General features: G+C 42.0%; 1 protein-coding gene across 5 annotated transcripts in view; it reads left to right on the forward strand.

The window, feature by feature from the left end:
* sorcs2 (sortilin-related VPS10 domain containing receptor 2) overlaps window positions 1-27,748 on the forward strand; it is a 222,816-nt gene that overhangs the window by 61,084 nt on the left and 133,984 nt on the right. For all 5 annotated transcript variants that reach the window (XM_041031186.1, XM_041031187.1, XM_041031188.1 and 2 more), the window contains exon 2: window positions 3,347-3,414. In XM_041031186.1, the coding sequence (XP_040887120.1) occupies window positions 3,347-3,414 (68 nt within the window). The remainder of the gene's footprint in view (window positions 1-3,346; window positions 3,415-27,748) is intronic.

Genomic DNA, 27,748 nt, shown 5'->3' on the forward strand with positions numbered 1-27,748 from the left:
TTCTTGCCACTCTGGTTGGATTCTCAGTCTGTGCCAATTTTGCCCTTTAGTCCAATGAGCTGTAGGTAGAAGCTGCCAAGTTCTAGTCTTAATGCACTGCTCTGTACACTAGAGGCAATAGAGGAATCTGGCTTCTGTGCTGTTCAGCAGTTTTGTCAGTGTGGTGAGGTACGCCGCTGCCAAATAAACGCTCTCTCTGTGTCCTGCCAGGAGTGATTTACGGCCGAATACATCCTTACCCTGTCCACTTCATCCCCAAAGAAAAATCATTTTCCAATTGAGCAGAACTTAGGCCTTGAAGACCGACTCAACATGGGGAAAGAGAGGCAGAATATCTTATTGGCATTGGCATTTGGATGAATGATGCATACCTCAAATCTCACGGGGCTGATGAACTGATAGAGATGAGGTGCACAGTTTCTTTTCCCTGCTTCTTTTCATGTACAAGACGGAGGATGCAATTTGAGGTGTGCCACGCTTAGAAAGCTATAATTATAGATTTATATTCCAGACAGGGCTTACTTGTCACCAGCAGGCCAAACGTGTTCTGTGTCGGAGGAAGGATGCAAGCTGTTAGAGACTGTGCAGTATTACATTGTTATGTGGAGCTGCTGTTGGAACCCAGCAGTGGGATACAGTGAATGTTCTGTATGTGTTGACACAACATAATGCAAAGACTGGTTGACCCAGACAAACAAGTGATTTGCTTTGTGTGTGTTGTCAAATTGTTCAGCTGCATATCTCCAACATTTCAGAAGTGAACTCAGGCAGCGTGTTTGCCCTCCCTGCTGTCAACAGTGAAAGTGTATTCCGACAACTGTGATCATGATTAAAGTTGAAACAATTAGTCAACTAATTGATCAATTTAAAAAAATCAATTGTTTTAATCTTTTTTTTTTTTTTTTAAGAAAAGCTCAAAACTCTGGGTTTTTGAATTGTTGGTTGTACAAAACTGAGCTGATTCTGCCAAATGTTGTGCTCTTAATTTGTTTTGCTTCCCTTGGGTGGACAAAATAAAAATAAAATAGAAGAAAACAAATCAATTTATGCAGCTTTAAAAACCGAGGCTTACCTTTTCAACTGGACGCTTAGAGCTCAAAAAGGAGGGAAACTCAGATTGGCTTGGGGAGGCACAAGTACTAAGTGCCGCATGGTAGATCTAATCCTTATGTCAAGGGACCAGTGCTGTTACTTTGCCTTTCTGCCTGCATGGTAGGAGTGTCAAGCTTTGCACCAGTATCTCATTAGGAGAAGGACAGCTGTGCAGAGGCGGACAGCCTGTTTCCAGAGACACCAGTTGAGTCACAGTAGGCCAAAGACCAATCAGGGAATACTGGCTACATGCTGCATGAGTCAGGGAGCCTCACACGGCAGCTCGTTCACAAATTCAGATAGGGATGCTGTCTAATTCCTCATCAGCAAGAGAAAGTTTTTATGACAGTTAGAGACATAGAAAAAAAAAAGCAGGTTGTACACTGCATCTGCATCTGATGAGATGTGACCCAGGTTGTTATCAGTCCTGGCAAGCGGGCTGCTGCTCAGGGAAATACCCTGTGTTCCGGTTTTCTGGACTCCCTAAACATCTTTGGAAGCCACGCTCCAGCAGGGTTGTAACTCCTGAGTTTGGTTTTGCTTTGAGCCAAGCGCCTTGAGACTCCACTGAGGGGCTGTGATGGCAGTTTGTGTTGTGGAAATTGGTCTAGAGCTCTCAAAGCTCATTCAGTATGTCCCCAGCTGTGGTACTCCACTTGACCAACTCTTAGTTTTCTGCGGGGAAAGAAAAACTCTTTAGAAACATAGTTAAAGACCAGCCCACCTCAGTAGAAGGCCTTATGAAAACTCCTTAGGGTTTCTTCTTGAATACCAACTGCAGCTGTATGCTACTGGTTGTGGCCTTGCCCCAACACAAGAGGGCAATATTCAAGCCTTGGGCACTGCTTTTTTTCTGGAGGTGAGGTTTTATGGGGCTAAATGTTCTGACAGGGATGAAAACATGTTTGGCAAAATATTGGGGCCTGAAGCGAGGTATCTCATTAAGTCCGCTGAGCAAGACAACACAGCCTTCATCCTATCTTACAAAGGAGGCAGCCAGATATTTACCTTGTCTTCCATTTTCCCAGAGGACACAGAGAATGTAAAAAATTCACAAACTTGCTCCTTGAGTCACTTGGTATTCATAAAAAAAAAAAAAAAAGCGAAGAGCCATAATCATGTACTATCACCACAGCGAAAGTGGTGATAGAGGCTGTGCTCGCTCTCCACATTAAGATGTATCAGGAGTATCCGTACTGCACAGAGTTTGCAGTTTGACTCCCTGAGAGCAGCCACCTTCAACACAGCCTGCTGTTGGCAGCTGCCTCCGGGCAGGACCCCTTGGCCAATCAACTTCCCTCTGCCTGAAGGCAGGCCCTGGTTTTTCACTCGTTCCGTTACCTAGAACTGTAAGCCAGCCTGTCAATCATAGCTCTAGGCCCCACTGTGCTGCCTGACCCATTGGCAATCTTGCCATGGCAACGCAAATCCCAGCAGACCTTGCTGTCAAGAACAGGAGTTCTCAGAAATATGAAAGACAAGAGTCTCTGATCCAGTGTACACGCATGGGGTTTGTGCCCCAGACCAAGATATCTTGGCCGTATGAATAAAACATTTCCACGTTTTATTTATTTTTATTTCTTTGTGAAAAATTGTAATAATATTTTTTCTGTCTCCTAACCCAACCCCCCCAACAAAAAAACAAACCCATGCTCTACTTTAAATAAAGATTTCCCAGTCAAATCGCCTCAAGAAAAATATGTTTAAGCTAAATTCATCATTTTGCTTGCACAAAGGAGGCTAGGAGGAACACAGAGGAAAGCACGAGCTTCCTCTAGATTCAAAGTGACAAACAACAGCATTATTTGTTCAGCATAATAGTTTCTCCCCCTCGAACAAAACTCAGAATTTCAGTAGATTTCTAGTCTAAAACAGAAAATTGAAAATATAGAAAATGATCAAAACATGATCTAATGAATTTAGAACAGTGCAATGTACAATTCTCAGTTGGCAGTTTGGTACATCTGGTCAAATTGTCATTGATTGAATCATTCCCGTGTGGAGAAATGGTAAATATTATATTAGGAATTTAATTCTACAGAGACACAATAGCAGAAGCCATCGGTCAGTTTAATGAATTTTTTTTAAAAAAAGGAAGAGAAATTGAAAGAAAAATCTGAATTTTTCAACATTATCAGAGGGGTTGTGGGCGACAGCTTAGCCTTCCAGCTCTGATTTCTCTCACTGTCCAGTGCTTTTCTTCAGTTCTGTCTCACATCTCAATGTAATCTCTCTCCTCCACCTTCTGTTGCAGGTCATCCTGATCCTGACCAAGTATTACCACGCTGACTCCACCAAGGTGCTGGAGAGCTCTCTGTGGAGGTAGGCCAAACGTTTACACCGTGTTTGCTCTTGCTGGACGTCTTTATGTCTTGTGTGGCCTCAGACTCGCGCAGACCTTTCATCAGCAAGCGGCTTCCTTTTAACAGCGAGGTCAGCGCCGGTCTCGGTTATCTCTCCGCTGCGCTTCTTCAAGGAGACAAGGGTGATACGGGGCGTTAGGACGGACAAAACATCAGCAGGCAGCTACGAGTAAAGTGTGGGGGGGGGGGGGGGGGGGGGGGGTGGCGGAGAGCGGCACTGGGAGGCCAGAGTGGGCATCTGTTTGGGCAGATAGCATATCAGCGTGGCACAGGGCAGGACGGCGGGCACCGGCAGTGCCAGGGAAAGGGGTCAAGTCTGGCTGGCAGAGCTTCTTCTATTTAGCAAGGCTGCTGCTCGCCAATAACACTTCACAGTGCTCTTGCTTTTGAGCGGCAGATAAGGCAATTCATCCATTCCACTCCACTACACAGCAACTGTATCTTGTACTTGTACATATATTCTCATGGAATATTAATTTCCTCTTTATTCTACACGTCCCCTACCAGCTCCTGGGGTGCTGCTATGTAGCTGAGTCTGACCTTCTCATGTAAAAAGGAGGTGGAGGAGATTTAATTATTTTCAAAACCTTAGAAAACAGTGGAGATGGGGCTCGTAGCACTGGCTAAAATTAGTCATCTATAAGACGCTTCGCATAGAGCAAAACGTGCCTGATGGTGGTGATGGTGGTAATTCATGTCATTCACCTCACTGAGGGCTCCATGACTTCAAAGCTTCAGCCTCTCATTAGCTCTGACTGCCTGTCTCCCTGGAGGACAGACATGAATAATGTACATATTTTTATCCTGCCCCTGTTGATGTTTTAATTGTTGCAGTCTATGAATAATGCTCCAGATTCACCACTGGACAGCCCCGCTTGAGAAAGAGAAAAAAAAAAACACCGCAAATGGTTGAATTTAATCTGTATTGAATCTAAATTGGCAGAGACAGAAGAAGCTGGCTGGCTGCCTGTTTGCATCATTGTCCAAAAAAAGCAGAAATTACCATGAAATTAGCATGTTTCCAAGAGGACCCATACGGCTCTCTACTGACCACGTCTTGGCAGGTATTATGTGCGTGCGGTGTAACTCAGCAGGGATGGGAATCAAGAATTCCAGTACAGGTTCCAGATTGTCCCAACCATCACTGTTAATTCCCTCTTTTTAAACTAACTAATATCTGACCACTCACCTGTCTGAGTTGTGTGTTCTGCAGTAACTGAGTGGAGACCAGAGGCTTCTCTGTGCACAGCTGCCTCGCTGCCGTGCACTGATAGCCTGCATGTGAGGCATTTAGGGAATATGTGCAAATTGCAGCTACAGAAAGTAGCCTTGGTAACACTCACACCGTTTAAACTACATGAGTCTCTGCGTGGACTTAAGTGTCATGTCACACCACCCACCAGCACAGGTAAATTCTCAACCTGTGGGAAACACAGTGATATCTGTAAAATGGTCATTTCAGACTGCAGCCTGTGTTCAGAGATAAAAAAAAATAGTTGCATTGAGACTGAAAACCTGTGCACAATGCTTTTTTTTTTCCACACCGAAAAATGATCAGGAATCATTAAGTGAGTCGATAAAGTCTCAGATTGATATGCAGAATCGATAATGTCATTGGTATCAACAAAAACCTTATCAGTTTCCATCCCTACACCTCAGTTTCCTTGTAGCTCTCAGCTTGCCGTGCTTGTGTGGACAGCCACCATCCACTGGCCTATAGGCTTTGAAGTCCCAGGGCTGCAGGATCAAATGAGGAAGATGGGGGAAGATGAATGGGTTTGCCGTCTTGCCCTGTCAGGTGGCGTAGATCAAAATGCCAGGTTTCACACGGGGGGGAAAGTTAACAGCACAGAGAGGAGAAAAGTTTTTCAGGGCAGCTGAGTGAACGGAGAACCTTTTAGATCCGCGGTGGTCTGCGGAGTCTCGTCTTGTGTCAGTGAGCAAAGCACACAATCGGTGTCTTCGAAAGTTTAGCGTAGTGACCCAGGTGGATTCAACCCAAACAACTGTATGTCAGCCAGAAAGTGTCATTCGCTTCTGCCGCTGTCATTGAAAGGCACTGGTAAATGAGCCTTTTTGTAGGTTCAATGGTTTGTTGAAAGCTCACAACAGTCTAGAAGGTCAGTCAGTACAAATTACACCATGTGTTTCCAGCGTTTAAACAAAGCTTATTTCAGAGCCTTGGCTGTTCCATGCACTATCAAGTATAAAGTCGCCAGCTCGTACCTTCTAATCGTAACCAGAACCACACTTGGTGCCATGTCTGTATTTCCTACTGTGCTGTGGAGAGTTTTGTCTGTCCCCAGGCTTTTGGCGTCAGCCCTGGCTCTTTTATTATCGCTGCCCGTCACTCCAGCATGTCTGTCCTTCAGTCTGTTATGGCTGGCCCAAGGTCCCGTGCTATAACACGGCAGATAAAAGAGCTCTAAACATCCCGGCTCACTTGTCTTGTGAGAATGGCTCTCTTTGTGTGAGTGGCAACTCACGGACTACCTGAGGCTTTTCAGGAGGTTTATGCTTGATGATTATAGCGAGAGGACGCAGATTTATCAGCATGAGTTTGGAGGAACCATCTTCTTTCTTTCTTTGGTTATATGAGTCTCAGTGTGTCAATAATTGATGGTGCAGCAGTGATGTTGTTGTGTTTTTCTCTGGATCAGGTGAATTACAGCAGTCAGAGGCCTGGGGCCCCTGAAGTGAGAGGAGATACACTGGACTCTTAACACTCAGATGTCCCGCTGTGAATGTGCGTGTGTGTTGTAGCTGCACATCAGTTTAAGTGTGTGTGTGTGTGTGTGTGTGTGTGTGTGTGTGTGTGTGTGTGTGTGTGTGTGTGTGTGTGTGTGTGTTTGTGTGCTACTACCAACCTCCCTTCTGACGAAAACAGTCAACATTTAGGGAAGTTTGCCCAAACTATTTCACTCTAAACAATATTTAGTTATTTACTGATTAGTTTCAATGTGCTACATTAACCCTAATACTGTCCTGCTGTCACTGCCTCATTCTTAATGTTGCATACAAAAAAGTGATTGAATTAGCTGTGTGAACCCTGGCTTCTTGAACGCCGTCGCACATCTGGCCGATCCCTGTAGGTGTGAGTTTGCCAAGAAGTTTGGCTGCAGGTTTTCAGGTGATATTAGACAGTTCAACAGGCACTTTGTCTGAAGCATACTCAGACTTTTACTGCATTCATTTTGAGATATGAACAGTTTCTGGAAACAGCAGAGTGTCAGGCGGAATATGAAACCCACAGTGAGTTCCCTCTGTGCGTCTTGCTTCAGGACACTTAAATAAGACATCGGCCTAAGCCTCATATTGTCTCTTAGACGACCAGCTCCGACGTATGACTCAAATACAAATCAAATTCAGATACTGCACTAGAGTAAACAGAGGGAAAGATGCTTATAGATTAGGCAGAGATGTGAGGATTTGCTGCTGCATTACCAAACACTGTGATGACTGCAGGCTGACAGAGCTCATCTTAAGACTCTGTTGCTCCACGTCGAGCCGTGAAATACTCCAGTAAACCTTTTTGATCCTCAAACTGAAAGGAGCAGATGTGCACTTCTTTTTTTGGCGCTGAATCCTCAGCGCGAATGTTTTTTTTTTTTTTGTATTTTTAGATGATACATAGAGCTTCAAACATCGGGCAGCCAGTGGCGTCCGTTTGTGATTTGATGGATGATAATATCCTGATTTGTGGTGGCGTTTTAATGTCTCAGAAAGGGCTAAATCCTGTTTTAGAGGCTTTTAAAATCCGATAATGCATCTCTTAAATTAATTTGCCAAAAAGAAACAGTCATATATTGGACTGTCCTTTTGTTTCACTTAGATAAGATGTGTATGGCCATTGCTACAGTCTGGGCTTGAACCCAGGTATATTGAATATTGGTTCAAACATAGTTATAGGTCTTTAGAATGGACCTTCAGAAAGTCACATTGATCAAATCCAGGTATTTACAGTTTATCCTCTGTTTGTATTTCAAATGTTGTTTAACCCAAATACCACGTGCAATCCATTTACTGCTGCAGTAAGCTCACACTCACATAAACAGGGTGCTGGGGTGAGAGTCAGGGGGGTATTTATAATTCATGCCATCATCACACATCTTTTGAAGAGGCAAGGGGGGCCCGGTAGCCATCACAGCGATGAGGAGATGGTCTGACAGGCCGGCACTTCTACACAACAGTAGATCAAACCACATTTCCACAAATAAATACTGTTTGCAACATGTTCGTCATACGTGTTAAAGTGTCAGATATGCTGAACTGCCTCATCAGCTATAACCACAGAGCCAGTTTCTAGTTTGATATTCAAAAGATTCTAAATTTTTTCTCCAAAATTAGGTTCAGTTTCAGTTTTATGAAGAAAATAAGCTGAAGAAGTGATTTTTTTTTTGTGTGTGTGCATGTGTGCATCAGCAAGACATCAGCTGAACAAAAGAGAGAGGAAAGAGAGGTGGACATCGCAGGGAGGGGAGCAAATCAAAAAAGCCTCCGGGGTTTCTCTAAGCTGAACAGTGGGGGCATCACACTTCAGACATAACACATCAGCCCTCCAACTTCCGCACCTCCTCCTCCTCCTCCTCTGTCCGTTATCTCATCCTTTCCTCTCCTCTCTGCTGCCTCTGACTCTAACTCAAAGTGTAGGTTTTCTCTGTTTTTAACAAAGCCGCTGTTTAAAGCCGTGTTCGAGAAGCAGAGCAATCAGGGAGATGATAAGTAATGGTACACGTAGTTGAAGCTTTGATGATTCCTGTGGAAAAAGTGGGTCATGGCAGCAGCAAAACAGTAATACAATCCAGCGGAGCAGAAGGAAATTGTGCATTTAAAACAAAAAAGAGTATCAGTGTAAAAAGTTAACACATACATTTTTTTTTTTGCATGTGAATAATTGCTGTAAATTTGCAGTCGGATCAGTTTGTGAGGAGTAGACCAGCAAAGAGTCCTGCAACAGATGGTCTGACCCCCACAGAGCTCTGATCTAAACATCATAGAGTCAGTCTGGGATTACATGAAGAGACAAAAGACACGGACACAGACTAAATCTATAGAAGAGTGGCAAGTTTCCAAAATGCTTGGAACAACCTACCTGTCAAGTAAACAGAAAAGCTGTGCCAGTATAATGAGCAGACAGTTTTAAAGGCAAAGGGTGGTCACAGCAAGTTTTTTCTCTTTACTGCTCTTTGTGTTAACTGATAAATAAAAACTATTCATGTCATGAAACTGAATATATATATATATTTTTTATTTTTTATTTTTTTAAATAGTATGAAATGGAACCTGGTGTGAGGAAAATCTTGAGCATCATAACTTTAAGTGAGAATAATGTAAATTTGGACACATAATGAGCAGCTGTGCCGGGTGCAGCTAATGGAGCCTCAGGCATTTAGCTTCGAGCAGAGAAGAGGAACAGGCTATAGAGACCTGGTACCCCCCCCAAGATAATTTTTACCTCTTCAGACCCAACTCCCACTGACTCAAGTGACATCACTTGAGGACAGCTGTCAGACTTCATGCAGCCTGTAGAGCCAGTTCACATGAGCAGTAGTCCTCCCCAACACCTGGAAAGTTACTTTGATGTGTGAAATTGGTGGAGTTGCCCTTTAAGCAGACATATATGGACTAAAATGAATGAATGGCAGAGTCCAGAGGAAATGGACAATGAGTGAAAGCAGTGATCTTAATAAACTTAAAGCCACAGTCGATCATATGTCTCTATTTCGGTTTGTTTCAGTGTTTTGAAGCCGTTGCTTTGAGGCTTATTGGCCGCAGGGTAGCACCACAGCTACAGCTCACTTCCCACTTTGATGCCTCCTTAATCAGTTTATTTCAGATGTGGATGTGCATGCACGCACTAACACACACACACACAGCTACTCCACCATTACAAATGTGTTGATGATTAGCCGTCCCTAGGGTCCAGATCACATTTCCCCAAACTAAACCAGGAGAGAGAGCCACAAAGTAGAAACATGCGCTTTTGGGCTTAATCAAGACAGCATGTTTCATTTCCCCTCTGCTTTTCCTCTTCACCTCATCCTCTCCTCACTTCCACTCATTTATTTCCCTCTGATTCTGTTTTTTTTTTTTTTGCTCTTTCTCTCTTTTCATTCTCGCAGTGTTTCTCCCTCGATCCAGATGGTCTGGGGTGCTGTAAATACTTAATCGAGCCGAGAGCATCATCCTCCCCTCATCCCTGCACACCCTGACTCCACCACCTCATCCATGCATATTTCACAGCCTGGAGAGAGAGACACATAGATATTGAGAGAGAGAGAGAGAGAGGCAGCACCCAAGAGAGCTCTGCTTGCTACCTAAGATGGCAGGCAGTGAGTCTACTCTCTAAAACACAAGTTGTTTGATAAAGAACCAGAAAACAGGTCTCCAGTGTCGGGCCATAGATCTGGGTAGAACCATTTCAGAAAGGATGGTAAGGATCTGTATAGAACTGTGAGGCATTACAGGTGCATATAGAAAACTAAATCGAAGGAAGCTTGAAGAACTTTTTTTGTGGGGGAATGAGAAACACAGCTACAATGAAGAAATCGATAGGCTGCTTCAGTGATGGATAATTTATTATGTTTGGGTAGAGCAAAGGCCTGGCCATGTCTGTATTTCTTCCAAGAGGAAAGGCTGGCGTGGATATGTAGCTAGCTACTGACATATCAGCTTGTTTAACTGTAACGGTGTTAGAGGACACGCATGATCTTTCTGTCTTTTAGCTCCTTGTTTTGATTTAAGGCTCGCACATTTTGCTGTAATCAATTGTGTTTGAGATATTTTTAGATATTTTTTAAGAGTAAATTTATAAAACTGTTAGTTTGGTTAAGATTATAGCTCTACATGGCTAATAAATACAAAGCTCTGTAATAAATACAAGACACACGGGTCACATCGCTGCCGGTGTGCAATGCAGCTTCCGAAATGGTCCATAAAACAGGATTATAAAATATCATTTTACAGCTTGAGGGTCAGTAATGGTTACAACACAAGCTAGACATGGAAAGTTTGTGCACCTTCCAGTAACACAATGATTGCCAATATTAATCTGTTAGGAAATGGAGGAGGATGGAGAGGTGTAGGAAACTCAGCTTACTATCTGATTGGACCTGAAATGAACTGGAAAATGAGACAACTGTGCAGGCCTGTACAGAACATGATGATATGCAATGTGTGTGTGTGTCTGTGCGCTCTGGATGCGCTCTATGTTGAGCACATGTAGGTGTGTTTTTGACGTGTGTCCATGTTAGTAATGGGAGCCCGATCATTTTCACACAGCGGCTGAACGGGCCCCATTTTCCCGGCCATCTGGAAGATGTTTCCCATTTCCTCAAACATTCTTCCTGTGAGGAGGAACACAACTGCACACAGCTGGAGGAGACAGAGAGGGGTCCTTCTGGACGTGCTTCTGACTAAACTGTGAAAGTTTACCCACAGGAAACAATAGCTGGCAGAGGGTTCATAGCTGGAGAGACTGTCCCACTGTCTACCTCTGTCCTCTTCACTCACACACACACACACACAGAGGCACACATACACACACACACTAGCCTTCTTCCACTTTTCTCTTTTTAACTTTATCCCAATTTCATGGCCTCACCAGAAGCGACTTTACAGAAGGACACTCTGACTTCTGGACCACACACTGCAGAGCAATGCACAACAATAGCACTGCAGGAATAACTAGAACTGCTATTGGTAGTTTTGGAACTTACAGCTCCTGAAAATAAAAATCTGAGATGGATGGGTTTACCTTTGATTTTACATGATATTGCACTGGAGTCATTTGGCAAAGACAAAAGTGCTCAAATTATGAAAAATATTTTGCAGCCATGTTAGTGGTGTGGCTTTAGGGATGGCAGTGTTGGTCTGTAAGTTTGAATTTCAGTCCGTCCACCACTTTTATCAAGCCTGAAATAATCTTGCCAATGTTTTCACGTACTAAGTCTAATAATTTCTAAAACATTTGGTAAAGACTTTCTTTGCTCCCAGAGGATACACCAGCCCAAAAAAGTCTTCAGAAAGAGAAACCAGAGAGAAGGGATTTGGCAAAAGACCAAAACAAAAGGAAAGGGAAGGAATAACGAGGCAAAGGATGGGCAGAGAATAGATGAACAAAGCAGCCAAGTAATGAAAAGAATGGAGTGAAAATTAAAAAAAATAAAACTTGAAAAGATTGAGAAGAATAATAGTCTTTCATTAGTGAGCATTAATTGATGTTTTAACCTCATGTCAGCCATTTTCTTACTGTTCTGTGCCTCTGTGGAGATAGAAAGGAAAGAACAAGGGGTAAAAGGGGGAAACTGGGGTTTGGATGAGCATGTGAAATGTTAATTGCCCTTTAATAGAACAACATATCATAATCTTACAGATAAAAGAGGGAAAAATTGGCTTGTCAACACCTCATACTCATGACAGCATGCACATATAGTCATTTAGGTGAGACAGAATGCTTCATTTTCCACTTTCTGGTCCTTTTTCTTAATGTTCTCGCAGTTTAATGCCACCGACTTAAATTATATATGCAAGAAAAAAAAGCATCTCTCTATAAAGTAGGAAATTTGGGGATTGTGGGTAAAGAAAAGCACATGTGAGCCTGGCGTGTCAGAGCAAAGCCAAACTTTCCTGGCATCATCAGTGAAAAAACCTTGTTTTGCCAGATTACTGGCTGCATGGGGAGAAGTAAGCTGGAAGTGCACACATATTTAAACATGCACGTACACAAACAAGGCCCCAAGCTCGTCCCCAGTGTGTTTGCATGTACAGTAGGAACAACAGGAACCTGGGACTAATCCTCTTGTTGGTACCTGCAGCACGTTTGCTCTTTACACCTTCAGCTGAGGATGGAAAACACACCCATAGAAACTCAGCCACATACGGGTTCATAACCAGTTTGGTAATTTACCCTGCCAAAAACGGCAAACTGCTGCAATACTAAAAGGACAGGTGCGTATATGTGTGTGTGTGTGCATGAGATAAGGGCTGGCTGTTTGTTTTAGTCTAATAAAAGCAGCGGATGTGTTTGGACAGGTTTTGATCATATACCTAAAGCTGGACTGCCACAGCTGACTGTCATCACTGAGCAGCTCTGACGGTTGAAGCTTCATGAACATGAACAGTTAAGAGGCAAAGTGGGTGGTGAAAGTTGGAAGATGTGATATTTAGAGGAGAGAATGAAAATATCTTTGTGTTTCGGCCATTAAATGTATTATTTTGAATCCAGATTTGATCCTGTTGGTGCAGCATTATGCAAACCTCCAAAAACCTATTTCAGTGATGAAGTCCAACGTGATACTACCGCAGACCAAAAATACTTGATTCAGCATGGATTTATTGGATATTAAAGGGTAATTCCGATTTATTACAGTGTGGATTTGGCCAACATTTCTGTCAGCTATGATAGCACTGAGCTCATTAAAGTCATTTCTGCAATCTGATAACAGATAAAAGCCAGTTAGGGCAAGAAAACAAGCCGTCACACCATCAGGCAGATGTTGAAAGAGCCAACAGCTTATCCAGATGATCTAAACCAGTTTATTTGAAGGTAAAACCAAAAGTGAGCCCTGAAATTGCATAGAATAATGATTTACATGCAGAACTACTGCACAGTATGTATTGCTGCTCACATCTAAACAGTAGTGAGGTTTGCTGTTTTGCTGTTGCTGTAGAGAAGAAACCCATCAGACATGTAAATCAGAACTGCAGAATATTAAGAATGCTTTGTCGCTGAGATCGGGAGCAAAACACCGTGCTGCCTTTGCTGAATTAATAAATTGACCTTGACTTTGAAAGTAAACTAAGTGAAACTGCTGATTGTTTCATCAGGTTCCTTTATAGCAGAATGCCTAACATCTGCTCTCTGTGACTGCTCTGATGGAGTTGGAGTTGACTTCCCTCCGTAAACCTGCATTCATTGATTTTTTTTTTTTTTTGGGCCACTTTGGGGCAGTGCAACAAGCTGTAAACACAACACTGACATACAACCACCTCATAAAGCTGATATGGGAAATGTGTTAGCAAACAGTTGCTTATTTGTACATTCAGCAGGTGAGTTGACAAATGTAAGATGGTTGTTCACTCACACTTAATTAATGAGTGATCCAACACTTAAATGTACATTTATCATTACTTGGATGTTGATTAAATAGCCTTTTACACATATTGTAACTTTAACTTTTTTTTTATATTAGATATTTAGATATTTTTGCAACACAGTTGCTCATCTTTTGTTGTGGTGAATCACTCAAGTGAATCACCTGAAAGAAAAAAGAAGACTTTTACTTTGGGAAACCTGAACACCTGAAATAACCCCAAAAGAGAGGAGTTGTGTATGCTTCCTCTGTTCTCAAGTCCTGATAGAGTTTGGACCTGAGTAGGGGGTCATTCTTTGTCAGTCTATGCCAGCAACACTCACTCACACACACACACACTCTCACATCACACTGTGCCAGCTCTGTTTTCTGAATAGACTTGGCAATCTCCGTCGCTCCATCATCAGTAACACTTTAGTGGTCACAGAGATCTCTTCATAAAGTCTTATTGCCGCTTTATTTATGAGCTCACCATCATCAGAACAATGAGCCTTTCAATAACACGGCACGGATAATTACCATAAAACAATGACCATCATCGCGTTAATGATGTCGTTAAGATATGTGCGCTGGGACCATGGGATGAGCTGATGCGGTGAAGTTGTGGGCCCCGATCGAGTCGGGGGAAGTTTTCGGTTTGGTTTGGTTTATGACTTTTTATTAGCCGTTTGTTCAGGGGGAGGAGCGGTGGTCACTTTTTCTAACGCTGAGCTACAGTAATGGGGTGAAATGAGGTGAATGGTGGCTGCGTGACTTCTTAAAAGACTGCTGAGCTGAGAGATGAAATGAAAAAAATCTGTTTAGATTTAGACACGAGGATGTGAAGTACTGGGAGCTTTGTCTGTTAAATGTTAACATAGAACCAGCACCTCTAAAGCTCACTCATTAACATAAGTGAGCTAAAAATGTATAATATAATGTATAAAAATGTATAAAAAATGATGTGCAAAAAAATGACATCTGAGCTCTGTGAACTGTTTCTTGGCCAGGTGCAGTAACTTCCTGGAGTCTCGGCTGGTTGCCTTGCGACCTTAGGTGATGATGAGACTCCAGGAATTTACTTCACCCAGCCAAAAAAAGCGTCAGAAATGCTGGTAGGTGGATTTTGGTTCCTTTTTTTTTTTTTGAGGGGCAGACCCAGACTAACTGTTTCCCCCTGTTTCCAGTCTTTGTGCTAAGATAAGCTAAGAGGATTATTGGTGATAGCTTCATATTTATCATGCAGTCATATGTGTGGAGAGAAAGCAAATAAGCATATTTCCCAGAACGAACTATTCCTTTAAAAAAAAAAAAAAATCTGATACACACACGTTTTTGTTTGAGGAAAAAATATATAATCCCAGTGCATCCTACTCATTTGCCCAGGGTCAGGTTTTTAGGGCATGCCAGTGTCAGAGTTTTTCGTTTTCTACAGTGGCCTTTCAAATGCTGGTAATCATAGGTTAAAGACTAGTTTATACCTAGAAAATAAGTCCTTTCCTGTGCCAGGTTTCTGCCACCCGATTTGGATAAGGACTACAAGTTTGGAGAAAACAGTATGGAGGTTTTAGTAGAAGCCAGGTCAGGCCCCAAGATCCTGCTCTCAAGTCCTTGGAGCAGAAAGTGCTGTCTCTGTTCCAGAGGGCAGTTAACATGCTGGGCATCCCACCGAGAAAGTGCTTTAGGGGGGAAAAGCATCATTATGAAATTCCAGCCAACACTTGTTGGTGCCAGAGTGGTGGCATTTGTTGAGACACTGGCTGCAGAGTCCCCCCCGCCCCTCCTACCCAAATTCTGCTGATGGTCCTGAAACAGAGAGCTTCAGGACAGCACAGTGGAAAGGAGAAAAGGGAAGGGGAGCATGTCCAATGGAGGACTGGGGGGGTGAGCTGATCTATCAACTAATTTGGCAAAGGGAGAACAGTCCTACAGAGAAAAAGAGCCAGCAGCTGATGGAGGATGGGTCTCGGGCAGGGGTGGAAGACAGACAGACCAGACAGGCTAGCCCATGCTCACTCGGAACTACCGGCCCCTCTCAGAGAGAGCTCCCCAGCTGGCTGCACAATTAGTTGACTGGAGGCCAATTTTACATTTGGCCAAGGAGCGAGTGAAAGAGAGAGCAATCAATGGCAACAAATGCTGGGTGTTACTATTGTTGCAGCACTTTGTGAGGGCTGTTAAGGTGCTGAAATGATCAGCAGGAAACTTTGTGGTGTCTTAAATCCCATCATGCTTCGTTAAAATCTGTGTTGTGCTAAATTTTGTTTGTTCTGTAAGTGAAAATCCAAACTGAAATACATTGAATGAATTTAAATTTTTGTTTGGAATGTGTTAGTCTTGCTTACTTTTTTGTTTAGAAAAACCTATTTAATTCATCTTTGATTTATTTCATAATTCGTATTTTTTTTTGTGGACATGAAGGTTTGAATATTTCAATGTGTAAGTTGTGCAGCGTCTTTTATTTTTGGATTTGTTGTAGTGTCATCTCAGTTTGTATGGGCTGCACTTTGGATCAGTATGATGTATAGTAATTCGTGGGGTCTTGCAGAACCTTTGTATGCATGACGAAATAATGAAAAACTCCATCATCATACAATAAATTTATAATAAAACAGAATCATGTCCACCTATTCATGGGTGCATGGCAGTGATAAGACTTATTCTGATTTTATAACACAGACTGGGTGAATATACACTCAGCAAACTGCTATATTAGAGTATCTGCAGCTCGTGACACCTTGTGAAACTTGGCATTCTGCAGGAAGAGGGATGGATGGGACACTGAATAATAGAAGGAGAAGCTGAAAATTCACGGCTTTGGCATAAGAGAGAAAGAATTATTGAGTGAGAAAGTGAAAAAAAAAAGCTCAGAGAGGTGTGTGTGTGTGTGCGTGTGTGGGGGGGCTGCTTGGGTGTATAGGGGCTTTGATTGTGGCGATAGAAGGGCAGCATGGTCAGAGTCGCTCTCCTCCTCCCTCCCCCTCGGGGAGCACTTGTCACTCTCCTTGACACACACAGACACATGCTACCGTATAGATGGATTTCACTGTTGCCTGAGGCGATAGGGTAAAAGAAACTAAGCCAGGCCCAGTCACCACTGGCTATCTCAATAAAACATGAAACACATATATGGCCTCTGTTCAAGATGGCGGCGCAGACGCTATATGTTGCCAGCATCCCCCCACCATACTCATACACACACCCTACTGGTTGTGAGGTCTGGGCAGAAAGCCTGGAGAGGATGGCTGATCGGGCCAGAGGCTGAAATGAGCCAGACTCTGATCATACAGAGACTCTGTTTCCCAGGAGGCCTAGCTGCTGCAGCTGCCCCAGATCGCCACCCCACCCCCCCTTACCAAACACTCTCTTCGTCTCTGTAGCAGAAGGAGTGCCGGGCTATCGCTGTCACCATGACTACCAACTGCAAAAAGCAACAACAACAACACCACCAGCAGCGCTCAGGCCAGACGTCCTGCATGTAATACATTAATTTAAATGCCATCAGCTGTGTAAATACAGAAGGGGGGAAATCAAAATTGCATCTGACAGGAGATTTAATTATGTTTGACTGCTGGGCCATCGTGTTTTTTTCTTCACCCTTTCAGACAATCTAAGCAACCTATGATTTCTGCCTATGTTCTCTGTCTTCACCCGCCGTTTCCCCGGCCAAATTAAACCACAAGACTCCCACTCACAACCAGGGAACGTGGAAAGCTCAGGGAGGAAAATATAAGCACTGCACCTTGTACGAAATGACTAAGATGACTTAACAAGATTTTGGGCTGAAGGCAGGGAGCTTTGGCCATACTTAATCTAGCTGGAGCTCCTTAGCAGCTTTTCTCATTGGCACGCAAGTGGGGGAAGAGTTTTTAATAGTGTTTTAATTAAAGCTGCATTTGGCTCTGCTTACAGCGTTAGACGGTCTCCTCATCCTCCCTTTGTGAATTCCCCATCTGCTTTTATACTAATTCCTCACGCCTTGCAAAAAAAAAAAAAAGAAAAAAAAAACAAATCCACCTCAGTGACATCATTTTTATGTTACCAAAAAACAGATATATGTGCTATTTTAGTCGTGCACAGTTGCAGTTTTTTGTTCCTGGTCCTGTTCGATCATTTCTCTGCTGTAAATGTGGGTGGAGCGGTGTAGCTGAGGTTGTGTTCATGCAGATGCACAGCTAAAGTTCCTGAACCTTTGGAAAGTACTACCCCCCCGCCCCCACCAGAGCAGGGACATTTTTATACCTGGAATAGGTTGTAACTAAATTTAGCCCCTGGTTGCTCTGGTCGAAATGCAGATTTAGTTCCTGAGTTCCTTTAAAGGATCTTGGTCCTGTGGGTGTGGTTAAAAAAAAAAAAAGCCATATTAGTCAATGTCACCAGGCCAGAAAAAAAGTGATGTAGCTTTGTTTAGCTCACTAAGAGTTACGTTTGTTCAAGGTCAAAACTCACTGAACACGGTGCGCACTTATTAATGGGCCGTGAATGATTCATTCCTCAGCGCTACAAAGCCTTAAGAGATGAAACACTCGCCTTTGAATCCTGTGAACTCTTTAGAAAAGCAGCAGTTTCATTCACTCTCCAGATCAACACATCCCAACTGCTTTGTCTTGACCATCCAATGTGTGTCACTGAGTGGGGTCAGAGTGTGTTGCACCGTCATGGCGGAGCAGCAACAACAGGTACTTGAAATCTTTGCTCAGGACAAAAGACAGAACAAAATATATTTGACCTAAATTACTCAGTCAAGTCTGGGAAGTGTCATCTTTTTTGTCCCACTTTGCTGTTCAACAGTAGCATTGTACTAGTATAATTATGATAATAATAATTTTTTTTTTTTTTTGTGGTTATATACATTTGAACCTGGCAACTCTCAGCCTTGAGGAGACAGTTTTCTCCAACAAGCTATTGTGCTTGCACCTAGTTGCAGTCTCTTGAAGGTGTTTGTGTATTAAGGAGTGAAAAAAGGTTGTATTATTCTGATATAAGGCAGATGACTCACGAAGAAAATCACTTCTCGGTTTTGAGGAAAACATCGCTTTCTTCACACCCTGTCTGTTCCACTTGTTTGAAGAATGTAATTTTATAATTGAGCACACAATGAAATATCCTTTTTTTAAGGTGCTTTTTGAAAAACATTTTTGTAAATGAATCAAATGTTATCTGACTTCTGACATGTATTTTCATTGAAAGAATGACTCGCTGAAGCTGTGAGTCAGCTCCACCTTTTTAAGATTTTTTGGAGCGTGTCTCAGTCTGGATTCATGAGTTGTAGGAGAGGATACAGATGAGGTGGGAATGAGACTGCATTAGACAGATGAATGTGGAACAGAGGACTGTCATATATCACTAATGAGAAATGTCCACATCAGACTCTGCATGTGACAGGACAAGAGGCTGCACTGACACGTGAGCAATACAGTCACATTTATACAGTATATATTGGGTTTACATGCACTGGTTATACACTGAAAGTGCATTTGAGCATGTATGTGAGAGTGTGTGTGACAGAGAGAGAGTTCAATGGCAGGTTGTGCTGTAAGGTGTTATAGCTAAAAGATGGAGGTCAGTAAAGTTCAGGAGCTTGTGTTTTTCCATCAGCACAACCAGTGCAACTTGTGAGTGGTGTAAAAATCACCAGCTGTCAGTCGGTGCACCTCCTCTCCGTGTGTGTCACAGAGCGACTGAGGGAGATGAAGCTTCTACAGAGTGATTCTGGTCATTGTAGACAAGATTTTTCCCCCAGAAGGGGGGAATCTAGATGTATCTTCCCTTGAAGAAAGTGACTTATAACAACTATACATGATGTAGCATTCCTGTGTTATGGGGCTAAGTGCAGTGTATCACCAAATATGTATTAATCTGAAAATAGTTCTCAAGAAATGCCCAGTTTCCTTCTGTGTGAGGGACATTTGATGAGAGCTAAGCTGTTTTAGGGAAGTAATTAGGTTGTTTTGTTATTTAAAAATATATTCAGTTTTTTATGAGATTTTTTTATTCTTAAGGAAGAACAAAAAGGTTTGGGGCTTCAAACCACAAAAAGGGTAAGGAAGTCAAGGTATTATGAGACAGACTAACCCACTGTTGATCTTGGTCTTTACATGTATTTTGCTGACATTAATAAATCCCCAGCTTGATCCTTTAAGACATTGTAAGGACAGCAAACAACAAAAACCACATGCAAAATCAACATTTTCTTAAAAGTGGCCACACCATTAACATCAGTGTCTCGTTAATCAAAGACTATGGCACTGACCTACTAATGGCAAAGTAATATTTTGCACTGTTTACCTGCCTCATCGTCAGGCTCTGAACGAGTGTCCACTGAAAACACAGACGTGAGACCCGAAATAATAAAATCACACCTTTATACTTATTATTTTTATTTATTTGAATAATGAACCCCGTAAATACATGTGTGCTGTAGAGTGGGTGTGGATTAGTGGGGGTGCGTTCATGCCACATTGTGTATCTGAACATAATTTACAGCACTGTGTGTTCCTGTGTGTGTGTATCCACCGTTTGCACAAACAGGTTGTCTGTATCTGTGAAAACATCTTTGCATGTGTATGTATAGGCAGGTTGTGTATGTGGGCGGAGATCTGCATTATGTGGAGTTTTTGTGTATTCTCACGTGTGTTAATATGCAGGTTGTGTGTACCTGCCTATGTGTATAGAGTGTGTATGCACACTTGAATTCATGTGTGCGTTGTGTGCCATTGTGTTTGCATATGTGTATCTGCATGGAAAATTCTGTTTATATGTATATATGTCTGTGTGTGTGTGTGTGTGTGTGTGTGTTTATGTGTGTGTCTGCTAGCTGTGAACACTCTAAAAGTGTTAAACCTCCCACAGTGACACACACACTTTCCTCACTTCTGTTTGTTTTGTGTGTGTGGGTGCACGGATTGAGAATGAGAATGAGAGCCAGAGAGAGAGAGAGAGAGAGAGAGAGAGAGAGAGAGAGAGAGAGAGAGAGAGAGAGAGAGAGAGAGAGAGTGAGTGAGAGAGTGAGTGAGCATCCTGTAATTAAGGTGTGCTGGGTTTAACACACCATTATCAGTGTGCTGGAATGCATCTGCTACAGCTAGGTGGTGGGTGTGATGGCAAACAATACTTTGCGCCTGGTGATGATGTCATCAACCTCGGACCCCATTAATAACTAATACAAGCTGATCTATGGCTTCAGTTAATTGTGAGTTCGTTTTTTTTCTCCCTCCCTTTCCCATGATTCACTTGTGGAAGAAAAGATGGAGTGGTGTGTGACTTAGTGTCTCCCAGCTTCAATATTATATTGAATATGAATAATAATTATTGCAGGAGGGACATTATCATCATTTCTCTTACTTCTGTGTTCCATGGCAGATCTCAACCTCTCTAACTCAATACTTCATCTCCATATGTCCGCTACATTAGTCTTTTCTTTTTCTCCAGCAGCAGCGCTGGATAAAAACCCTCCCTCCCTCAATAAACCATTAAAGTCCGCTGACTAAATTGATATGAGAGAGGCTTTTGAACAAGAAGAAACTGCACATCAGAAGTACTTGTGCTGATTGAGAGCCATTTGGAGAATTTTATATCCAATGAACCTACCACACCATGGTCAAATAGTATATCTAAAATAAGCTTGACTTTTTATTTCAGTCTGCATGGAGAACTCTGTAAAATATCCTCCCCTCATTAAGACATTTCTTCTGATGATAAATCTTTAATCTTCTTCTCTTTAAATCTTGCCAGTGGTTTGCAGTGTAACTTCATTCAGTTTCAAAGGGTTTGTTGAAAAGTGAACATCCTGAAATAAAGGAGATCACTCCCCTAGCAAGAATATTTGAATTACAAACGTGTTTATTTGCACTGGAATCAAGTGAAGTTATCTCTCCTTGCTGTTTTAATATGAGTTAATGAGAGGACTGATATGAACCTCCTCTCTGTGCGTTTAGGGCTTAACCACGCATTCCTTGGAGGGATCTTGTCCGTCTTAACACGAAGAAAATACCAATCTGTTCCCACCAATATGCAATAGAAAATATACACCTGAGTAGGTAACCTTAGCTTAGCAAATACGTCAAGCTAACGTTTCAGCTAACTGTTATTGCTGTCAGTGTTGGAAAGTAACTGAGTACATTTACTCAAGTACTCTACTTAAGTACAATTTCGAGGTACTTGTACTTTACTTGAGTGTTTCCATTTTATACTACTTTATACTTTCACTCCACCACATTTCAGAAGGAAATATTGTACTTTCTATTCCACTACATTTATTTGACAGCTTTAATAAAACAGGTTTTTAAAATACACATTGGGAAAAATTAAATAAGTGGTTTCCAATCTTGTTGTCTTCTTACAAACAGCAGTGTGTAATTAGGGTCACATTTCATTTGTTTATGAGTTGTGAACTCCTCCACCACACAGTGATTTTTCCCTTTAAACTTCTAACATGGTTTCATTTCAGAAAATGTTCAAATTACCCAATGTGTCAATAAAAATCAAAGATAAGAGAAAAAGCTCAAAACCTGAAAACAAACCAGGGAATCAGAACTGTGTTTTTTTCTTCTTTCCTCTCATATTAATGAGATTTATCTGGTGTCCCTGTTTATAAAACTGTATATAAAGTATTTCAAACAGTAACATGCTGCTGACACACTGATGCTTCAGTATTAATCATGTAATTGTCATATATAATAACATGTCACAGGGACCAAACCGGTACTTTAATACTTAACCACATTTTGCTACTTTGTATTATTATACTTAACCAAAGGATCTGAACACTTCTTCCACCACTGACTACTGTTTATTGTACACTTACTATAAAGCTATCTAAACAGCATGAAGATGTTAAAGTAAGTAAAACTAATAATAAAAGTAGAGTATTTAGTCTATTAAATTAACATGATCATCAAGGTCAGTCATTGTTCTTCTGGTAAAATAATGGTGTCTGGTCACAATGCAGGCAGCACAGAGACAGGAAGAGGGAGAGCTATGCTGAAAGCAGTGGCCAGACAGGGACATGCTCTGGAGACACAGATGACCAGGTGAGAAAGTGTAATGTGAGCTATAATGGAAATTAGTAGGGCACATAGACAGGAAGTGCAAGTATCTTAGTCATGGACATGCAGGTAACTGCATCTTGTGTACGAGTTACTGTGGTTACAGGGACAACACCACTTCAGTCTTAATCAGATTAAGACATGTGTGGACAACACCAGTTTTCCATGAAACATTTAGGAGCCGACAAGAAAAAATGCATGAAGTGTTTTGTTGATACAAAACCAGGTTAAGAGGAGAATGTCTTTTTTTGTCTCTAGTGGAGGTGGGGTGATTTTAACAGTTCCTGGCTGGTCATTGATTTTAATCCCATCTGTGTAATCCCATCTGAGTGTGTATGTAGGTGATTTTTTTTTTTATCTTCACTCCAGTAGTAATAACAGCTGTGTTTTCCTGTCCTGTTTTTCAGTAAAGTCTTTGTTCCCTCTGTAAGTCAAATGCTGTTCAGGCAGTGTCCTTGTATTTAGTATTACAGTCCATATTTTTCCGCATTAAGAGCTGCTTGTCCTTCTGTTTAAATTTTTTTTTTAATTACCTCAGTGTTAAATTTGACTTGTCTGTAGTGTGTAGTAGTGTTTCTGTTGCTAGCTGAACGAGCACATCTCCTTGGTCAAAGCTGAACAAAGGTGAACTGTGACCTGTGAATCTGCCACAGCCCTCGGGAGATAACTGGGAAACAGGAAACATGAATTTGTCCATTGTATGGATTTCAGTTGGCTTGATATATTAATGTACCAAAAATCCAATGTGATCATGTCTTTTGTCTGAATAGTATATGAAGCTGAGCAGCTCCACTGGAGCAGCTGGGGGTTGAGGGCACCTCCATTTAATGAGCTCTCTTCATTATCGCCACTGCTCATTCACTTTCCTCACCCAGATGTGTCCTGCTGTTTTCAGGATCAAATTGGGAACCTTCTGGTCACTAGCCTGCTCCCGTCACCTTAAGGACACCGCCTGGTTTTCTATTAGGTTTAAACTTTCTATTCAAATAAGAAGATATGACATGTGTTTGTGCATGTGGCAGTTTGAAGGTAATTTAAAGGGAGCTTGGCACCTGAAAATATACTTAGACAAAGTGGGACTGAGTAATGAAGTAACAAGCAATGTAACATATTTGTTGTGGTAACTTTGGTGTAATTGTGAGGGTAACCTTTCAGTGTGTAATAATTAATAATGTGTAATTCCACCACTCATTGGTTTCTCTGGTCTTAACTGACCCTATAGAATTGCACAGTTCTTCTTTTCCATCTGCCATATTCTCCCTCCCTGCTTTGTCCTTTTGGTTTGGAGTATTTCTGTGGCTCTCTCTGTCAGCCTGTTGCCCTGCATAGATATAGCAGAGACACTGAGACATCAAGGTTAATGCCTCTCCCCCCTCAGCATCCTTAATGCTTCAGAGAGGGGGAAAAGGCAAAGTAAAGAGGGAGGACAGCTTGTTCACTTCTAAGTGGATGGGAGCTGATGGGAATTGCTGCTGAAAGAGGCCGGGTTCTGCTTCTTTACCAGAGGCAGCTACGCAGTGCAAGCGGAGTGCATGAATGAATTGATTGTCGTCTGTCATGGAGATTTGACTTTAAGAAACTTAAGATTTTCATTGAAAGCACTCATCTGCATGGTTGAGGTGATCTGAAGCGCATTATTGCAGGCCCCGTATCATTTGGATTTCATCTCTGAACAAGAAGCCTTTCAGGCAAACAAAAAGCCCCAAAACCCCGGACAATCAGGGAGAGATTGCATAATGCTCATTTGGCGGCCGGCTGGGACATTTGGCTCTGATTTGGCTCCTCTTTAACCCACGGAAAAAGAAAAATCAGCAAGGATTTGGGCTAATCCTCTTAGCCCAATGCTTTCTCTCCCCCTGCTGACTGGAAGACGAATTCGAGCTCAGGCATTCGGACCCCCCGACTGAGCCAAGCCCAGCTCACCCTCAGCATATTTTAATTGTGAAATGGATAGCGATGGCTTCCTGGTGACTTGTTGGCCATGGGTCTTTTCTTATCAGCTACCAGTTTAGAGATCCTGCCTGAGGTCCAAGCCAAGACAGCCAGTGAGACAGTGTGATCACAAGATGCCCAGTTATTCCCTGCTGCTTCTAGTCCATCTCTAGCTTTTCTAGCTGTGACTCATTTTTTACCATTCTTCTCATCTATGTTCATTTTTTAATGTTATCATTGTCACTTTTAACAAAAAATAGGCCATAGCCATACACAAAAAGCTAATTTTCAGATTACTGGAACTGTATTAAGACCCAGACAGCTTTGGTTTCATTATGGCTCACTCTTTTCTCACTCTCTCTTTCAAATCTCTCCATCTCTTTGCTCTCTCCATCTGCCTGTGTCAGCTAATTCACCTCCTAACTATCTGAGAGATGTGATCTTTTCAATGTATTTGCTTTGCCATATCTCCCACTCATACATAATGAGCCTATAGTTCTCAGAGAAACACTGTGAAAAGGGACAAAGGCAGACACATAGCCAAGGCGCTGAATGATAGATAAAGAGAAAGTTAATCAAAGGGGAATTTAACATCCCCTGAAAATCTTTTTTTTTTTTCCCTTTTTTTTTGGCTTCATAAACCTCCAGTGGTTTAACTTCTAGCCTCACTGCGGTGATGTAAAGGTGTGTTCAATAGGACAGCCTTCCTATAGGCTCTCCTATAGTAATCTCAGAAACATACTTTTCATTTTTTATTGTTTATATGAATACTAGTGTGAGATCTGATTAACCTGTCATAGTGGAACACATAAGTCGTGTAGGGCAAGGTCATTATCTCCGATGGAGAGGCTGGAGGTGGCTACTGTAGCATCATGCAGTGCCCTGTTTTGAAAATATGCTGACCTCTTTAATGCCCTCCAGTGGCGTCCAGTGAAAGGCTCTTTCACTTCAGCTTTTATTGTGGAATATAATTTAATGTTGTTTTTATGCATAGGTTTATGTAATGGAAATCCAGTGGGAGTGCTGGGATTTTCATGATTTCCTGGATGAATGAATTAAACCTTGAACCTTCAGCATTGAATCTTGGCACTGAAACCGAATGGAAGCTGTGATGCCACCAGTTTGACAGTGGAAGAGAAGATAATTTGTTAATAACTTATTATAGTATAACTGTTTCTCTGAATTCACAATTCTCTGAGACTAGAGTAAAAAATCTACCGAATGGCAGAAAATATCAGAGTGAATAGGAAATGCCCACGTTCCAATTTAGTTTGTAGAATCCTCTAATCCTACTTAGCTGTTTTGTACATTGGTAATCCTTCGTACAAGGCTCTTCATCCTACACGAAATCTTGTGAAAACTATCCATGTTTCACATTTTGAAGTGTGAAGGATAGATTATACAATAACATGTTAACTCAAGTGGATAATGATGGACAAGCCATTGTTGAATATCTGATTTTTAGGAAAGACCTCAATACCAGTCTAACCATCACATGTACACACTCTAGTGCTAGTGACATTTTTTTTTTCTGCCACAGCCACTGTCAGACGACCACTGCTCTTCATGTCAGGTGTTATTCTTTAAACATTTCCCAGTTTGAAGTACTGGAGCCAAAATGAATTACAGCAACACCGGCTGAAATGACACAAAAAGAAAGATAATTATGACAAATACTGTCTCTCTGTGTGTGTTTTATTGCAGCCGCCGGCTTTTTCCTCTGCAATAATGAAGCTCTCCACACTCTGGCAGCTTGTTGTCCTCTCTTTAACATGCTCAAAATCCCTTTAAATTTGGTTCCATGTGATTTGACAGAGCAACTTGCAGTTTGTTAGTATTAGTCAGTATGCAGGACACTGACAGTGGACACTGGGGGGACTTTGAGTTGACATGTGAGCTTGGGAAACTGCATTTAATTGTGCTAATTGTCGTCTGTGTTAGCGTACCCACTGCTTATATTCTTATTCACATCCAAGTTAAAGCACCACATGGACTTCTTATAAACTGCTGCCGTTCATCATCATCACGGTTGTACCACTGACAGTAAGTAGCCTAATACAGTAACAGTACAGGCCTGGTTTGTACCTTAGCATGATGTAAAATGACATAATCTCAGCATTAGAGGGCATTAACCCTTGACAGCCCACCTCTGCCTTAGGTTGTTGCATGTGTCGAGTCAAAAGTTCAGGTCTGTGTGTGTGTGTGTGTGTTGAGTGCAGCAGTCATCTCCCGCCCCACTACATCTGCAGTCTGTTAAGCCTTCAGCACTACACCTTGGCCTATAAATCTCTGCTTTCTTAATATTCTCCAGTTTGTCTGGCCTCTGACCATGGCACAGCCCGTACCCTTGACGACCAGACCGAACTCTCTGATGACTCCTAAACACAGGGGATGGTGGGGGGTTGTGGGGTGTGGGGGGTGGGAGGTGAAGCGAAGGAAGATAAAAGAATACAGAATCCAATAAAAACAAGCCATGGATGAGAGAGAAGCAGCGGGAGCAGACGGAGAGACAGCCACGCATGCTGACATTAAAGATGGGGAAGGATCAAAGATGAAAATGCAGGCGCTGACATATTAAACCTCATTAATGATTCTTTGTTTTTATAGAATTCATCCAATTCCAAGCTGTGACCCATGTAAAACCCATGTTGGCAAAATCAGCTGTTTACTGTAATTTTCCACTGGGTATGGATGCTATAGAAAGACCAGTCACATGCTGACTTGACAGCGCTGACCTTTGAGGGGACAGACAGAAAACAGAGGAAGCCGTTGTAGTTCATCAGCGGTGCGACCGTTAGTAATCTTGTTAGCTCAGATGCCTCGTTTTTTTACTTTATTTTGCGCCCTCAATAACTTGTTATTGAATGAAATGGATGTGGTGTGCAGTGGTGAACTAAAAGGCAGGGAGGAGCGTACATAGGACTACAGACAGGATAAAGAGAAGCTGCAGGTGCTGGAGCTATTGTTGCTAATCAGCTCTGTGAAAAATGGATGTTACAAAGCTGAAAACAATAGTTGTTGATTTCATTTTTAATTTTCATTTAATCTTTTTTGTTCATGAAATGTTTTTATTGATATCTGTGTTTTTGACAGGACAGCACCCAGCATCTCCTCTCTGCTGTGATTGATTTCTTAAGCTACATGGGTTTTTTTTTTTTTTTAAATCAATGGAATCAAAGCGTTAGAAGCCTGAAATGCCTCATGAAATGTAAGTCTTTGATGGTGACAAAAGAAAGAATAA

This window comes from Toxotes jaculatrix, chromosome 23 (genome assembly GCF_017976425.1).
Source record: "Toxotes jaculatrix isolate fToxJac2 chromosome 23, fToxJac2.pri, whole genome shotgun sequence".
NCBI lineage: Eukaryota > Metazoa > Chordata > Actinopteri > Toxotidae > Toxotes > Toxotes jaculatrix.